This window comes from Tachypleus tridentatus, chromosome 7 (assembly GCF_004210375.1).
Source record: "Tachypleus tridentatus isolate NWPU-2018 chromosome 7, ASM421037v1, whole genome shotgun sequence".
Taxonomy (NCBI): Eukaryota; Metazoa; Arthropoda; class Merostomata; order Xiphosura; family Limulidae; genus Tachypleus; species Tachypleus tridentatus.
In genome coordinates, this window is record NC_134831.1 from 58,181,721 (window position 1) to 58,200,669 (window position 18,949).

Here is an 18,949-nt window from a genome sequence, read left to right on the forward strand (position 1 = left end):
AGGTAGTAAAAAATACCATTTTGAAACACTGTTATCTTTAAATCAATAAGAGGGGAAGTTAGACTGCACTAACAAGTTTTTAATTTCATGTTGAGCTAAACCTACAATGTATATATAATGTTGGGAAAAAATAGGAATTTCTCATGATAAAAGAAAGTAGGGAGCCTCAAAAACTTATTGCAAATGCAGCAAAGTAGGGCATATTAATAGACCTATAACTGTAAACTCTGAAATTCTTCATAGTGCATTAAGTGCATCATTCATATTATATTTAAGAAAAATAAGTAAGTTAATTAATGGGAATAAAAACTTTAAATAATGAGTTTATTTGCAGGTTACCTTTGACAACTGTAGTAATTAATTGTTGCTAATGTAATGTAACATTTTGGCAGTTACAAATGGGGGGAAAAGACAGTTTAATGTAAAAATACTGTAATTTTCTAAAGAATTATAAACTTCTCTTTCTAAAATATCATTGACAAAACCACATTACACAGTTATACTATATTGGAGATGCTAGAAGACTAACTCTTGCTATGTGATTGGTCAATTCAGTTCATGACCTCAAACAGTAACTTATTATGTTTAGTGTATCATAAGCTTTCAGGAAACAGCACAGGTCTTTTGCAGACAGTCAGAATTTTTAATAAAGTAAATTTATAGAAATATCTCCGAGTACATAGAGTCAAAATGTTAAATGCTCCAAGTGCAAAGTAATGTCCATGTTAAGATTATAAATACTTTTAATCTGAAAATTATAAAATTTCATATATCTATAATCTTTAAAATATCCTAAATAAATTTTAAACATTTTCTTTCAGTAAAACTATTTTATCTGTTATTTTCTCCAACCTAATTCTATATGCATTGAGTAACTTGACTGGCCTCATAACCACCACTACAAAAATATTAAATAAAATCTTTAAAGTTATAATTTTCCAGTGAGTACTTACCTTCTTTCAGATAAATAACCATTCTTGTTTAGTGCTGATCTTTATTTGTATGCCACAAGCTTTGAGCTTCAGTATATCTCAATTAGTTGGTTCAAATGAATCTTGTATAAATATCACCATGCAATGACCCTCTACCAACAAGACTGCAATACAGTTTCTTTTTACATTTGACTTCCTCTGTTGAATTCTACTAAATTTTTTGTTTTGTGTTGTGGCAGAAAATGAAAGCACTGATTTCCAACAAGGAAGAAATGTAGAAAGTGTGAAAGAGACATTAGTACCTATAAAAAATGTATCTTCAGTATAGGAAAATTATAACTTCTGATATGCTGCATTTCCTCTGCTTACATATATAGCTAACATCACACACAGAATAAGTGGAAGTACTGGTGCCAGGGAAAAAAAAAAAAAGCAGCTTTCCATGAAAGCATCTGAAAAACAGCCTAAAAACAGCAAATTCTCTCAATGGAGGATCCTATGTGGGAGATAGAATCTCATCTGTACCACATACATTCTTCACTCATAATCAGTGATGACGAGAAACCCACTTGTTGAGAAATTTATATGCAAAAACGGCTCGTTTGGGCTGAGAAAACACTTTACATAGAAGAGCGAACAACGTTTCAACCATCGTGAACCTGACGATGACCGAATAAGGTCGAAACGTTGTTCGCTCTTCTATGTAAAGTGTTTTCTCAGCCCAAACGAGCCGTTTTTGCATTCTTCACTCAGTAATGAATGAGCTGTCACTCAAGCAGAAAAAAGGATCACATCCCTACATAAAAAAACAATGATAAGATACAAATAAAAAAATAAATCAATTCCCTCAGTGTATAGTGGCTAAGGCATAATGGACTGCACACTGCAAGTCAGCTGCATTCAAAACCCAGACTGTCAGGAACCAAAATCCATATGAAGTAGGATGAGGATCATAGAATTTGTAAGTAAACTACAATTGAAAACTCAGCCACAAAAAACCTACCTTCATGTTGGGGTAAAAAAGAGGATCATACCATCTTTACCTCAAGTTCAGTACACCAGAAGGAATTTTGAATCCCCAAGTTGTGAACAGGACAGATGATAGCAATGTCATAAATCATTTCATTGATCTGAGAACCTTACATCTGGACAATCAGTTTAGTAAAGACATGTGTCTGCAATGTAAACATCTCACTTAGAGTCAATCCAACAGGCATCACCATTAATGCAATAACATCGTCAGTATAATAAAATCAAGGGACAACACAAGAGAAAGAAGCAAATTAACTAGTAAGTACCACCACTGTGACCCACAACAAAGATGGATGAACACAAGTATAACAAACAAGTATAATACATGTGCATGGACTTATGTTGATTGTTTCAGATCTGAATCCAAAACCCAACCACTGAGAACTGACATCCACATGGAGGTAATATAAGGGATCCAAATCAACAGAGTTAACTGCAGTTTTAAATACTCACTACAAAGCTACCATATTCCCTCAGATAAACTTATAAAGACATGAAGCATCAGATGGAAGACATCTACACCAGCAGATCACCACCACCACCCTACTCTTAACTAAATATTTTTACCATTATATCCATATATTATCATAACATTCAGGAGTATGCCTCCAACGGCTTGGAACAGCAAAATGGTAATGACTCCCATACTCCACTGGAAGGTAGGGGGATAAAATGAGATGGAGAGTCTAGAGAAATGACAGACATTGCAATAGGTGACAATGAAAAACCCTATTATGAAAGGCAGACCATGTTTACTTTATTCAACTAAATGCATAGTATAGACAGAGAGCTATCCCCTTCTGCTTTACCTACAACATTCATGAGCAAGTACTATCCTGAATGGGCACATTAATGAAGCAAATATATCATGAGGACAAACCTACAAGTGATATTGTGGAACAATTACATCTCAAAAGTGAGTGTATTCCAACCATGGAAATTTCAAATAGGCAATCATGACAATGCAAATTTGACTATGAGATGTATACCCGATTATGCATCACTTACAATACAGCAGAATTCAGATAGTTAAAAAAAAACCTGACGAGCCCCTGAAAATGAAGATACAAGTGGAAGAAAATAAACCAAAGATAAAGCAGTCTGATGCACATAAGAAGATATGAATGAATGTAAAGTAGTCCACATTCCTGATTGAAGAATTTCCTCAAAGGGACAACAAAGATGGGATGTCAGGGAAAAAATGTGAGGTGCCTGATCTCATGAGAAAATACCTACACCAAAATAAGAATGAACTACCCAATCAAATTACAAATCAAACCCAATTTATGACAATGAAAAGAGAAAGGTCACAAACAGAGGATGTATGCCAAGAATGATGAATAGGTATGAGGAACCATGGAAGAAAGATGTGCAGGAAAAAACAAGAAGAATGGACAGGACACAGACACCTATACTCAAACAAAGAATAAATGGTGAAGGAAAGAAGAAAAAAAAAAGGCAAGAAGGAAAAATTACCCTCCTGAGCTGCTGGAGTTTTCAGACAAAAAATTGATTCAGAAAAAGATGAATATTTGTGGAATGATATATAGCAAATACAACCAACAACATCCACAGACTGATAAAAGAAGGAAACAGGTTTTAAGGGATAAGTGAAAATTTGAGCACAAGGGCAGAGTTTCAAGTGGACAGAAAATGAGGCAATTAAAAACTACACTAATATCCCAATACAGAAGGACAACACACTGAGGTGAGTAATCTGGAAGGAATACAACAAGAAGGAAAAGATACAAGATAAAAACTTTACAGTATCTGTGAAAATGAAAAGTGTAGAATAAGGCAGTCCAATGAGAATAATCAAGGAGATAGAATGCCCCTGATCAAACAGATAAGTGAGTAAATCAATAACATGAAGAACAGTGGGTCAAGTGGAGGAGAAACATGACACAATGACCAACAATAAACAAATTGAGTCTCCTCACCAGGGACAAAGTGTTAAGACTGAGGATTGAAGAGCTGGATGAAAATGCTGGCATCCTAAGCTAACATACAAGGAATGAAGTAAGAGGATTTGATTGATTGATTGATTGATTTAGTGTTTTATGGCACAAAGCAGCGAGACTATCTGCGCCAGACATTCGGTAAAAATGCAAAAATAAAAAAAAATAAATAAATAAATGTAGTAATAGACATAAATGGAAATGAAGGTAAAACAAAAAGGTATAAAACCAATGTTGACACCTAGTCTACAATGTTAAGATAGAAGGCAGAGTATAAGAAGTTGTAAGGTATTTACTCTAGCAAAAAGATAATGATCATAACCCGCCAGGAAGATTAACAGGTAAGTTCAAGAACCACAGTCAATCACCTGAAGTTGGCCTTTCCAGTCCTGGTTCCGGGTTATGTGTCATAGCAGCTATTATCAAAATGTAAAAGAATAAAAGTTTTAAAAGACACTCCGCAAAATCGTAATAATGAGTAGCCAAATGTCCAGTAAAAAGATAAAAGTCAAGAAATGGAGTAAAATTTGTAAAAGTAATTGAAGATAAATGCAAAACGGCAATTAAAACAGAAAATGGCGTAAAAACCAATGTTGACATCCAGTCAACAAAGTTGTAAAGAACTACCTGTAGCAGAATGGTAATGATCGTAACCCGCCAGGAAGACTAACAGGTAAGTATAAAAACCACCATCAATCACCTGAAGTTGGTCTTTCCAGTCCTGGTTCCGGGTTATGAGTCAATAGGGCCAGTACTAAAAAGTGAAGTAGTAAAAGTGTGAAATAATATGCAGCAAAAGTATAATAACAACTCACCAGGATGACTAACGAGTAGTTCAAACGGATAGTTCAAACAGGAGCGTTAGTCACCTGAAGTTGGCCTTTCCAGTCCTGGTGTCGAGTTATTTAATGTTCTGGCCATTGTCCAATGTCAAATTGAAGGAGAGAGATTAAAACTGTAAAAAAGGAACCACAATTAAAAAGGTGTAATGAATAAATATGCAACACTTAAATGAGATTAAAAAGGTTAATGGCCATTAAAAAATTAAAAACATTATCAAGGTGGACAGAGTCACCATCACCAATAACTCTGTCCAATGTTACAGATTTACCCTGGGAAAAAATATGTTTAAAATATTGCCATCGTTGAGAATTGTAACGATGGCAAGAAAGTAAAACGTGGCTGATAGTGATTTCAGTGTTACACAAACTACACATTGGTGCATCAGTTCCAGATAAAAGAAAATGATGAGTTAAAAAACTGTGACCAATGCATAGCCTAGTGAGAACAACTTCCTCCTTCCGATCTTTACGGAAGCTAAATGGCCAAAATCCAATTTTGGGTTTGATTTGAAAAAGTTTGTTGTCGCGTTGCTCACTCCAAGTGGACTGCCAGCTGGCACGGAGCCGAGCCTTGAAAACAACACCATAGTCCATGTACGGAATAGGCATAGGAGTGATGGTGCTGAAGCAGACATATTTAGCTGCCACGTCTGCTAGCTCGTTCCCTCAAATACCAACATGGCCTGGTATCCAGAAAAACTGGATTGAAGTAGCTGCTAATGAGAAATAGGCCAGTCGGTTTCGAATATCAGCGAGAATAGGATGTGAGCTAACGTGTAGCGATTCCAAGGCAAGTATAGAACTAAGCGAATCAGTATAAATAGTGCAGTTGGAGTACTGCTCAGCTACAATATGATCCAGGGCAAGAGATATGGCATACAGTTCAGCAGTGAACACAGAAGCTGTAGAAGGGATTCTGCACGCAACTACTGACCTATAGCAAACCATAGCAGAGCCCACTGAATTACCTGATTTGGAACCATCTGTATAAATGGGAACTGAATGATTGTTTGAAAGATATTCATTGAATAAAAGACGGTACTTCCAATCTGGAGTATCTGCCTTTTTTTAGGTGACTGAAAGAAAGATCACATTTGGGGGCTGTAATAAGCCATGGTGGGATGGGCCGACCTGTGGAATCTGCAATGTTATCCAAGGACAGACCCAATTCATCCAATTGCTCCCGGATGCGAAGGCCAAACGAAGCAATGACAGATCGTTTGTTCTGAAAAAGTACTGCCCACCAAGGAAGGAAAACACATTTCCAGGTGGGATGCTTTGGTAAGGAATGAAGTTTCGAAGTATATTGTAAAAATAGTTGCAAACGGCAAAGGTGTAGAGAAGGTTCATGAGATTTAATGTATATACTTTGAACTGGAGAGGTACGGAAAGCCCCAGTGCAGAGTCGAAGTCCTTGGTGATGAACAGGGTCCAGCATCTTTAAGGCTGAGGGTCTGGCAGAGCCATAGACCACTGATCCATAATCGAGTTTCGATCTAATAAGAGCACGATATACCTTTAACATTGAACAGCGATCTGCCCCCCAACTGGTAGAAGAGAGAACACGGAAGATGTTTAGTGCTCTTGTGCATTTGACCCGAAGCTGCTTTAAGTGTGGTATAAAGGTCAGTTTACAATCAAAGATAAGCACCAAGAACTTGGTCTCCGGGACCACTGGCAGCAAAACTTCACCAATATGAAGTTCAGGATCAGGGTGAATACCCCGTCGATGGCAAAAGTGCAGGCATACAGTTTTGGAGAGAGAGAAATTAAAGCCGTTCGCCAGAGTCTACTTCCGTACACAATTGAGGGCGGTTTGTAGTTGCCGCTCAATATATCTCATGTTTAATGACTGACATGAGATGTGAAAGTCGTCGACATACAGCCCATTCGCAACAGTGAGAGGGAGTTGTTCAGTGATGGCATTTATCTTTATACTGAAGAGTGTAACACTCAATACACAGCCTTGAGGGACTCCAAGTTCCTGTACAAAAGAACGGGAAAGTCTCGAACCCACACGAACTTGGAATCTCCTGTCCATTAAAAAATTTTTAATAAACATGGGTAGATGGCCACGTAACCCATATGTATGGAGGTCTTGCAAAATGCCATACCTCCATGTTGTGTCGTAAGCCTTCTCTATGTCAAAGAATATTGATACAAGATGTTGGCGGTTGAGAAAGGCTTCTCTGATAGATGTTTCAAGACGAATTAGGTGGTCTGTGGTGGAGTGCTGTCGACAGAACCCACACTGGGTGGGCGAGAGGAGGTTGTTTGATTCAAGGAACCAAACAAGACGAGCATTAACCATCCTTTCTAATGTCTTACAGAGACAGCTCGTCAAAGCAATTGGACAGTAGTTTGAAGGAATCTTGGGATCTTCCGCTGGCTTAGAGAAAGGTAAAATAATAGCCTGGCGCCAGGCATCAGGAAAAACATTCTCCTGCCAGATCCGGTTGAAAACAATCAGAAGGACATCAAGAGAAGCAGGAGATAGATGGTGCAGCATGTCATAATGAATATCATCAGGTCCAACATATGTACTGGCAGACCGATGAAGGGCCATTTTTAGTTCCACCAGGGTAAAGGGACAATTATAGTCAAAGAAACAATCAGTTCAAAAGGAAAGAGGTGATCGCTCTGCCCGAGTCTTGATGGCCAGGAAGGTGGAGGAACAAGCAGAAGTGCTAGATACCCGCAAAAGCTTTCACCTAGAGTGTTAGCGATGTTCCGAACATCAGTCACCTCCTGACCATCAGAGAGTAAGATCGAGAGGGGGACAGAATTGTAGTGTCCATTAACCTTTCGAATCCTGTCCCATATGATCTTGGAACTGGTGGTAGAAGATATACTGGTTGTGAACTTAATCCAAGATTTCTTCTGGCTGTGACGTCTTACCCACCTAGCATGTGCACGGGCCGTTGGAAAGCAACCGGTTTGAAAGTGTGGGATATCTACGAAAAGTATCCCAGGCCCGCTTTGAGCCTTCGTGCTAAGTGGCAAGCAGGATTCCACCACGGACGAGGATATCGTGGAAAACGTGTCGAGGTTTTAGGAATACACTGAGCAGCTGCATGTGTAATACAGTCAGTTACCGCTGCTACACAGTCGTCTATTGATGGCCGATTTACGATGGCAGGATCAAGTTCTGTGAGAGCAGTGAAAGTGGACCAGTCTGCCCGATCCAGCTTCCACCGGGCACGCGGGTAGGTGGCATCGACCACGCCAGTCTCTCTCAAAAGGATCGGAAAATGATCACTGCCTAGTGGATTACTGTCAACCCTCCATGAAAAATGGGAGAATAATGAAGGGGAGCAAACTGAGAGATCAATAGCAGTAAAGGACTGACTAGGTGCATGAAAGTAAGTGGAAGAACCAGTATTGAAAAGAGAAAGATTGTGATCAGAGAGCATCCGCTCTACAGATCGGCTCCTCCCATCAATAATAGCACTTCCCCAGAGGGGATGATGTCCATTAAAATCCCCTAGGATTAGAAATGGAGATGGCAATTGTTCAACGAGAGCATCAAGATCTGATTGATCATATGTCTCTCCAGGGGACAGGTACAGAGAACAAACAGTGATGGTATGACCCAAGGAAACACAGATGGCTACAGCCTCCAAGGGTGTGTTGAGTGACAAAGACAGGGTGGGCACGTGTTGATCAACCAACAGTGCCACCCTCCATGTACTCACCATCACACAACCTGTCATTTCTGTACAGAGAAAACTGCCGAATGGAGACAGTATCAGCAGTTTTGAGAAATGCTTCTTGTAAAGAAAGACAAACAGGATGGTAGGAAGCAATCAGCGTTTTGATATCATCCAGATTAGAACGTAAACCTCGACAGTTCCATTGTATCAAGGTGGCCATTTTTAAGAACGTGTAGGTGAAGTGGCTGGAGAACCCTTCAGTTTACGACCACGTCTATCAACCTCCATGGATCCTGCTCTGTGTCGGGTGGGCAGGTTTTTGTTATTGGAAGGGGAATCCAGTGACTGAGGACGCGAGCGAATAATTGTTTTGTCTCTTGTGGTGGGAGAAAAAGATGTATCAGAAGAAATGCCTGTATTTGAAACTGAAGGACGTGGATCTTGAGGTTTGTTGGAAGGTATGGGAGGAACAGAGATGGGTGTGGAAGTCGATTCATCAACCTTTTTAACCATGGAGGTCAAAAGGCTTTTCATTTGTTTTGAAAACGATTCTCTTGGAGGCACAGAGAGATCTGCCTGCACTCCCACTGTAGTTGTGGAATGAAGTGCAGCAGCATATGTCCGAGATGGAGTTGTGGACAGCAATTTCCGAGCCTCAGGATAACTAATGTTATGTGTCGTTTTCAAAAGCTGCACCTCTTTTTCCTCCAACCATTTTGGACAAGAATGAAAATAAGAGGGGTGAGAACCATTGCAGTTTACGCAATGTGGGTTCATGTCACAGTCATAGGCATCATGGTCCTTGCCTCCACAACGAGCACATGTCAGGGAACCACGACAGGATGTCTTTGAGTGGTGGAATCTCTGACATTGGAAACATCAAGAGGGTTTGGTATGTATGGCGAACCCTGCAATGAGATAACCTGCCTTGATGGTGGCAGGTGCACGTGGTGAAGTAAATGTTAAAACGAGGGTATTTGTTGGCAGTGTAATTCCATCTTTGCGAGTGGAGATGCGCCTCACTGCAGAAACTCCTTGAGTGGAGAGACCAATGAGAATCTCTGACTCAGGAACGTTCTTCAAATCCCTTTCAACAATAACTCCTCGTGAAGAATTCAAGGTAGCATGGGGTGTAACCTCAATAGGTATATCCCCAATTGCCTTTGAATTCAAGAGGAGTTCACTGTGTTGGGATGTGGATGTTTCAACCAATATGTCACCAGATCAAGTTTCTTTACTGATTTTGGAGAGCCAGCAAGTCCCTCTAGTCCCTTTTGAATAAAAAAAAGGGGACATTTGCCCTAAAGGTTTTTCCAAAGAGAATGTAATATAAGAAAATGAGGTACGGTGTTACTGATGTTGAAGATTGCTGTTCTGAGTATTCAAGACGTGGTCGCTACCCATTGACTGTTTTTTACAATTTTATTTAAATTTTTAGAGGATCCATAGGAAAAAGAAAAATTTCGGTACCCACTGACCCCACCCACCATGGAGCCCTACAAGGGGACGCACTACAAAGTTACGCAAGGACAATGCAGCAACGCCAGGGTTTCGTGAGCACTATACCCAAACACCAGCATCAGGCACAATGTCCACAACACCTGTTGAGAACTTCCAACACTGGTACTTGGTTGACTCTAGCCCAAGTGGACCAGCCGATTGAACCAAGGGGGGCCACCCAAAGGCCGCCCGTCTACAGGAATTCGAGGCCAAAGTGGTGTGTTAGGGTTGGACCCCTCAACCACCAGGATCCTCTCCTCCCCTTCACGGGTTCCCACGCACGGCAAACACGTGGGTGGATGTTTAGATCCCAGAGAAGGTAAACAGATAGAACAGAACCTTCCCTGGGAGGTCCCCTCACCACGTACAGGAATCCACACCGAGGGGAAGTAAGAGGAGAATATAATAGAGGGACACAATGAAGGTGGAGTAGCCTCTAGAAGCATGGTTGTGCTGGTTAGTATGGAGCAATCAGAAGGATTTGACACAAAGAGGAAACAGAATACACACCAACATAAGAGCCTTGTTCAACCACTAATGTCGATTACCTACAATGAAAGGAGGAAGTGAAGTAGGAGCCTCCAGTGGATCCTATGCAAGATTCCTTTGGTCATGCAGAGCCTACTGAAGAGACCTCATACGTGCTTGACCAAAGGGGATAAGGGTTTTCATCAAAGACGACACCTGCAAAATCGACAAAACTTTGTAACTTTGTAAACTGTAAGAAAAGGGAATAGTAAAGGTGTGGAGAAATGAAAGCTCAATCAAACAAAGTTGAAGAGAAAAATGTTGGCTGCAACTGAGATGAGTGTTGAAAAGGACACCCAAATGAATAAGGTGCTGGGTACATATAAAGAACAACTTCTCCAATTTGGCTAATCAAACCACATGAACTGCCTGCAGGAGTGAAAGGTAAGTGTGATAGGTGGACTCCTGTTCAAAATGAGCTAACAGAATCCAGCATTCATGTAATAGTCAAAGTACAAACCTGGGCATGCAAATGTTAGGAAAAAGCCTTATCCACCTGACAAAAACATACAGGGCCAAAGTAAGTTCAAAAGGTAGCCAAAATGTCAGGACTTATTGTGTAAAAGTAAAAAAATTAAACCGAAGTGTTTGATGAAGAGGGAAAAAAAAAAAAAAACGGAAAATAAAAAGAAGTTATCTGAAAAGTCATTAACTATTGAAAAACAAAATATCGTCCACTTCAAAATATATACAAACGAAATCAAAGTTCAGTAAACTTGAAAAACATTAAAAAACATCTTGATACAAATACTGCCAAACAAGAAGCGATAGTTAAGTGGAATTGAACAGAAGGAATCACATGTATCAGGAGACTGTCACATTTATTGGTGGAGGATTTTTGCATGATGATTTACAAGTTGATTTTAGGGTACATGGAATCTCAAGGCTTTTGACATGCCAAACAAATTGCATATAGAGCAGTGGTTCCCAACCAGGGGTGCTTGCACTCCTTGAGGGTGAGAGATAACATTTGTTTTACCTTTATTCTTTAATAAATAATTACTGTGATGGGTGGAAGAACATATTAACATTTTTTTAGGGGTGCAGGGCATAAAAAAGGTTGGGAACCACTGATATAGAGGGTAGCACTGAACAAAAATAGCCATTTATACAAGTGGAGGTAAATGTACTGTATTGTCATTAAACCTCTCACTTGTCTTTCTTTCTAGAAAGACTTAAAATTGCAACAGGAGAAACTACATTGGTTCTAAAATCTTAAAGCTCATAGCAGCATACATTATCTGTTTACACTTAAATTTACAAGTTTTTGCCTTTTGAACCATATCTAATTAATAACACCACCAAGCTTGTTCAGATTGTGTAACAGACAAGAAAAATAAATATTTACAATTATTCCAGCAATCCAAATCTCTTGGGAAAACAATTGGTCAATTAAATGTAAATGGTTAATGAGTTTGATCATTAAATCAATTAGAAAATTTAAATACATTCCCAACTATAATACAAAACAGAATTACACAGTTTAAGTTATTATAAAATAAGGTACGAACATACAGTTTTTCTAAGCTCCTCCAGAAGATAACTTCAAAATTTTGATATGTAAATAAAATATTAAAGATTATGGATAAACAATATCTGTTTTAAAACTTTAATTCACATAATTTTTAATTATGAATTAAGGTCTGTTGAAAATCAAACTCAACTAGTATACACATTCAATGTTGGTGAAGTTCTAAATAATTCATTTTTATAATTTTAGTACTCAAGTTCACAAACTATAAATATACATAAATATTTAAACACATTTCATCATTTGTTTCAACACACCATATTCAAAACTTTCACAAAAAAAGCTTAGTGATAAAAATCAATGAACTGATTATCTACAAGTATTGATTACAGAGAGTAGTGCCACATTAATTTCCTGATGATACTTATCCTGAGGATTCCAAATATCAGCATTTCTGATTATTACTGTTTTTGTTTGTTACAACTTTTCAGCAATAAAATATTGGTATTATGATTCTTTCATTATTATTTTCAATCAAGCAAGATTTGTTCAGTTTGATTTGCATCATGACTTACAAAATTAGGATTTCTGATTGAAACTATTTTAATTATTCTAAATATACAAAATCAAATGTTACCATTATATTTGTTGTCGTTGAACACAAAGCTACACAATAGGCTATCTGTGCTCTGCTCACCAAGAGTATAGAAACCTAATTTTTAATACATTTGATTTTTTAGCTATCTTCTGAAAATATTCAAGTAGTTGAATGTAACTGATTAATCAATCCAAAATTGAAACAATTAGCAAATTCCATTAATTATCCAACTCTACTAAATGATTGTTCTTCATCCAAGTATTCTAATGGACAAAAAATTATATATAAAAATTTTTTATCACCATTTTATCTAATTTACTCTTAAGTAATGTTTTATAAACATAAGTGATGATAAATCACTCACCTCATCAATATTTCTTAGCCATTTTGCTATATTATCAAAACTTTTGGGATTTGAAATATCATAAACTAACATGATACCCATTGCCCCTCTGTAATAAGATGTAGTAATCGTGTGAAACCTTTCTTGACCAGCAGTATCCCTGCAATGAAAACAAAAATATAAAATACCTACAGAAATATAATAAAAAAGTTTAAAAATTTGGTATATAAACTTAAGAAAAAACATTTAACAATTTGCAGGCCTAAAAAAGAAAAAAACTTGTATAGGATGAAGGATGAATAAAACAAGTCTGACATACGAGGGCTGTTCAAAAAATACGCGAACTGTTTGAATTGTGCAGCTCCAGTTGGTTCCAGGGGAATCCGCTTGGTGTCGCTAGGTTCGCACAGATCAGCTGATTACGACGCCATTTCCCGATTGCAGATATATTCATTTGTGTATTAGCTACGCGGTTTTAAGTGAAGTGAGATTTTTTCGTTTGGCGGATTTCAGAATGAATAACCTGAAGGAGCAACGACTTGCTGTGAAATTTTGTGTTAAACTTGGAAAATATGAGACTGAAACTTTTGCTATGCTTAACACGACTTACGGTGATGTTGCTATGAAGCGTACGGCATGTTTCAAGTGGCATGAACGTTTTAAGGATGGTCGACAGTCCATTGCAGATGGACGACCTTCCACGTCAACAGACGACCCACACGTCGACAAAATCAACACCCTGGTGCGGGCAAATCGACGTCTGACTGTCAGGGAGCTTGCTGAAGAGTGTGGGATATCAGTTGGATCTTGTTACGAGATTTTGACTGAAAAATTGAAGATGCACCACGTTGCTGCGAAATTCAGCCCTCAGAACTTGCGAGTTTTTGGCCAAACACTTGATCACTGTTCTTCCCCACCCACCCCCTACTCACCTGACCTTGCTCCTTGCGATTTTTTCTTGTTCCCCAAACTCAAAAGACCCTTGAAAGGAAGAAGATTTGAGATGATTCCCGAGATTAAGGCAAATGCGACGAAGGAGCTGGAGGACATTACAAAAGAAGCGTACCAGGACTGTTTCAACAAGTGGAAACACCGTTGGGATAAGTGTGTGCGTTGGGGAGGAGAGTACTTTGAAGGGGTCCCAGACCTGTAACTTCTAAATAAAGTACATTTTGTTTTATGACGTTAGTCCACGTATTTTTTTAACAGACCTTGTATATATCTTGTTCTCTTGTAAACGTTGAGATTATATATATCATACAACTACATGATCCTCATTTTGCAATTAACATCAGTACAGAATTTAAAAGTCTACACCAAACTTGAAGAATTACAGTCAAAAAAAGGAATGAAATTAAATACTGCTTTCTCTTTCTATATTTTTATATAAGATACTGTAGCCTAAATTTTACACATACACTAAATATTTATACATCGATTTGTCTAAAATCATAAAATAATTTCCACTCACATCTAGTTGTAAGCCATCAGCTCTCCTCAGCACAGGTAAAGTACAGTTAACTTTTCATTTATTGTTTGTTTGTTGTTTTTTTATTGTGTTTATAGTTTTTGTGGTTGACGATGCATGTAAGTATTATTATACAGGTATAAATAAGCAATATTTTTACTTAAAATGCTTCATAATGCATAATTTTTAGAGGTCTGTAACGAATTAATTTACAGCATTTCTTATTGAAAAAATTGATTTGGTTTTCGAACAACCTTCTGGAACTGATTAAGTTCAAGAACCAAGATGCCACTGTATTTGTTTTCTTTAAAAAAAAAAAAAAAAATTTTGCTTCTATATGTAAAGAAAAGAAACTATATATAAAGAAACTATGCTCCATACAAGTGTACTTAAATTTTACTCTTATGTACAAAAAATATGCAACAGAAATTAAATGAAAGTTAATATTTTCCTTTTAGTGGGGAGGTAAATATCGCTAGATATAATTTTTCAGCTTAGGAAAATGTTAATCTCAAAAACAACATCTGCTGACACTATAGCTAGAATCCCTTACTGAGAAGTTGGAGGAACCAGTGCAGGCATGATCCATATAGAAAGCATCTGCATAGAACAGGAATGTATAAAGAGAAAAATGGTGCAGGAGTGGGAGAACTGCATTACATCCAGAACAGGTATACTTATCTTAATTCATATATCAAAGGGTGAAATAGAATACAAGTAATCTCCAATTTCAACTAATCCCAACCAGATAGCCAAGGTTCCACAATTAGGGATTTGAATTATGGGGTAGTAATACCTATATTGCATGTTGGTGGCAAGAACTATTGAACCAATGTTTTTGATTGGATCCCAATCTGTAGCCATAAAGTGATGTTATTAGCATAAATGGAATCAGGACAAGAAAGTAAGTATTACATAAGCAGACAAACTTTCTTCACCTGAAGAACTTCAAAAGTCAACACCTCCAGGTTCAGAATGATTGGATCCTGTATGATGTAATCAAACAAACGAACAGATCTCATCTAGTCTGGAATTATGAACAATCACCCTTGCTTCCCAACCAAGTGTACAAGAAGCTTTCTGCTTGCCCCTAGAATTATGTAGAGGACATAGAACCTGTGCTCAATGAAAGATCTAGGATTGGACACCATTTTGCATTCAGAAATAAACTGAGGTAGTGAGCCACCTTCACCGAACAATATACTAAATCAACATTTAACCTACTACATACCAACCATAAAAAAAAATAGAAAATAAATAGAAATTACGTCTTAACAATCTAGAATGACTGCAAATTATAACACAAAAACATAAATGTTTAGTCTAGATACCTTAAATAATGTACTATACCCACACATGCACTTACACATTATATTATACTGACCTAGTCATGCGTGGCTAACAATACAGAAGTTACAATGATACGATGCATGTGCACTCATGTTACTGTATCAGGAACATAAAACTGGCCTTTGGCTTTTACAACATAACCTATCTTAGCTGTGTCTTAGTGGATTGGTATTTTGTGAAAGAGGGTCACGTTTCAGTTATACTACATTATATATGAATATAGGTTATTATTATTTGCAAACAAATTCTTAAACTCATTTTTCTTAAAATGCAGAACAGTAAATGAAATAAAGCAAACAATTATCTCTTCTAGTTACAACCTTTGCACTTAGTTGCTTCTTTTTGTACCTTGCTAAGCCTTAAGAAATTTCACACGTGGAGAATGTGACATGAAATAATTTCCATAGGTTTTATTTTTATATCACTATATAAATACAAAACAATTCCAATATAATTTATTAAATCCAGTAACAAAGCTGTATTTTAGTCTAAAAATAAAGTTTTGTGCAGACTAAACACACAACTTACCTCTTCATAATCTTGTTTTGAAAGAACAAGATAGCATCCCAACCTTTGAAAATGATTAATAAAACTACTAAGGGAACATTCTGAGCTTTCAATTAGTTATTCACATGCCATACATACATGCACCATGGCAATGTTACTTCCATGCATACGAATTATTACAAAAAAACCAATGGTGAAACACAAACATAAAAGGAAAAATCTAAAAGCACGACTTAAATATCAAAATGGCGTTACTTTGCATCACCTTGCATTAAATACTCGTGTTTTATCTAAAATGTTTTACTTAAAATAAAACATTGTAAACAAAAACTTGACACAAAATTTATGCTTATGTAATTTTGAGTATTATCCAGTTTAGTTCAAATAAGCCTCACCAAAATATTTTCATGTTAAAAAGCTCAACAGTCTGATTTCATAAAATTGGAAGCAGAATCCTTAATTGTTTTTTATTTTTTTTTATCTTTAACAATGGTGTTTGAAAGAACATTTATAAAATCAGTTTTAAGTGACAGTAAAAAATCCTATAAATATAACATTTAATAGGAAGGAAAAAACCCAAAAGCTTAAGAATTCTATTGTGTGAAGTAAATTCAGATTTTAACAAAGTCAAACTGTTAACATATCTCAAAATAGTCAGCTACTAAAAATAGCAACAGCTAATTCCCTAGCAGCCATTAAATATTTTAAAGTGTCACTCGCACACACAGTTAAGATCACTTTCAAACAAGACATATTAATGTTTAGAATGCTAACTATAATACACAGATTTCTGAAAACTTACCATATCTGTAATTTAATTTTCTTCCCCCTCAATTCTATTGTCTTGATTTTGAAATCAATACCTGGAAAAAAACAAATACCTTATTAATATCCAGTACTCTGAATGAAAGTGAATAAGTTAAGGTTTCTACTTTTACAGAAGTATTTGCAAAGATACAAACATGTATATCTGACTGCATGGCTTTCATTGAATTTCTAAAAATGTGATTGCATCATTAAAGGATGAAGCAGTTTGCTATAGTTTAAACTACAACAGGCAACTTTAAGGTTTTTCATCCATTCTCATATTTATACATCTGAATATAAAAGTGTGTGTGTAGAGATAGGATATCACACATGCTTTTAGCTTGTACCAATTTAAGACTGAACTTGAAACAAAATTCCTGTGTACATCAACAGAAATTATTTGAGGCAAAAAACTGACAGAAGCTTACTACCATATTCTAAAATTATGTGCCTCGAGGACAATGTAAGTAATTAGTTTAATCAGGACCTTCCATAGTTTAAGAAAAATTAAAAACCTGTTCATTGATATGCAGTATATGAAACAAAAAATTATGATGTCACATCATAATTTGCCTTAACCAACAAAACTATTGAATGAGTACAATAACATATTCAAAAAGGTTTTCATAAAGTGCTGATAAATCACTCATTTATTCTGATTAATCTATCCATCTGTGTGTTTTGATATTATATCTGCCTTTCCTATTAAATTTTTTATCATAGATAAAGTCAGTCACAAGTATTGCATTAGCACAATGTTTTGAGGCTCTCTTTACCTTTAAAAATGTATTTCAGCCATTTCTCTCACTTTTCAGTGAGCAAAAAGTAAAGAAATTATAATGTACATGGCATCACCATACAGTCACAACATGTGGTCAGCAATATTCATTTACTGCCCATTCTCCACTCATTAACAAAATATGATTACACTGTTACTGATGAAGTAAATTGCAACATACATAAAAGTTTTTGAATTTTGCAAAAAGTCACACAAGAGCTATTGCACTAACCATCTCTAATTTAGCAGTGTATGAGTTGTATGAAAGACAGCTAGTCATCATCACCCAATGCCAACTCTTGGGCTACTCTTTTACCAACAAATAGTGAATTTGAATGTCACATTATAATGCCCCCAATAATGAAATAGTAAGCACGTTTGGTATGACGGAGAACAAAGATTACGAGTCACACACCCTAACCACATGGCCATGCCAGGCCCTGCATAAACAAAATATTTTCAAATTTAATGACTCATTTTTTGTCTGCTTTAGAGACATCATGAGTGCAACAATCGAGAGTCACAGTATCTATATAAACAGTGTCAGGAAAACTGGATGGTAGAGTGATACACTCCTAGTGCAAAATAAAACTAATATAACTACACATAACTCAGAGTTTTATAAATACAAATAATACAGCAAGAAATAAAATAACAGAAATTTATAGTTCCAGAAAGTAATATAAATCCTGGAAAGGAGCAGTGAGAAACCCTAAATAATTATGTGAACATACAAAGATCAAGAAATAATCTACTGAAATAGCTGAGCTCACAGTTAGACATGAGTGATTTGTAATACTAATTAACCTTTTACCATGGGTCATGGGTCAAAAGGCCATATCTCATTTGTTGACTTGCATTCAAAGTTTTATTTAACTACTAGTTTATTAATTTATAATCACATTTGGAATCAAACTATATGTTATAATTCAACTTTAATATCATATACAAGTTAGTTTCTTAATTTAAAAGAATATATAAGAATACACCTAGATAGATTTTAGCGAGTCACATTGGTATGTTGAATCCAGCACTAGTTAAAATTAGATGTTTGTGATGTCAAAATACTAAGTCTATACTTTCATACAAAGCAGAAACTCAATAATATTGAAAAGCTAGAATATAAAATAAGAATCTTATATTTCTTTATTTTGCTAAGATTTGGCTTATGTACTGAATCAA

General features: G+C 36.4%; 1 protein-coding gene across 2 annotated transcripts in view; it reads right to left on the reverse strand.

The window, feature by feature from the left end:
- Nucleotides 1–18,949, reverse strand: part of LOC143255740 (ras-related protein Rab-10-like) — a 33,168-nt gene that overhangs the window by 11,992 nt on the left and 2,227 nt on the right. For both annotated transcript variants that reach the window (XM_076511896.1, XM_076511897.1), the window contains exons 2-3: nucleotides 16,985–17,045; nucleotides 12,879–13,017 (exon numbers count right to left, since the gene is read on the reverse strand). In XM_076511896.1, coding sequence (XP_076368011.1) covers nucleotides 12,879–13,017; nucleotides 16,985–17,045 — 200 coding nt within the window. The remainder of the gene's footprint in view (nucleotides 1–12,878; nucleotides 13,018–16,984; nucleotides 17,046–18,949) is intronic.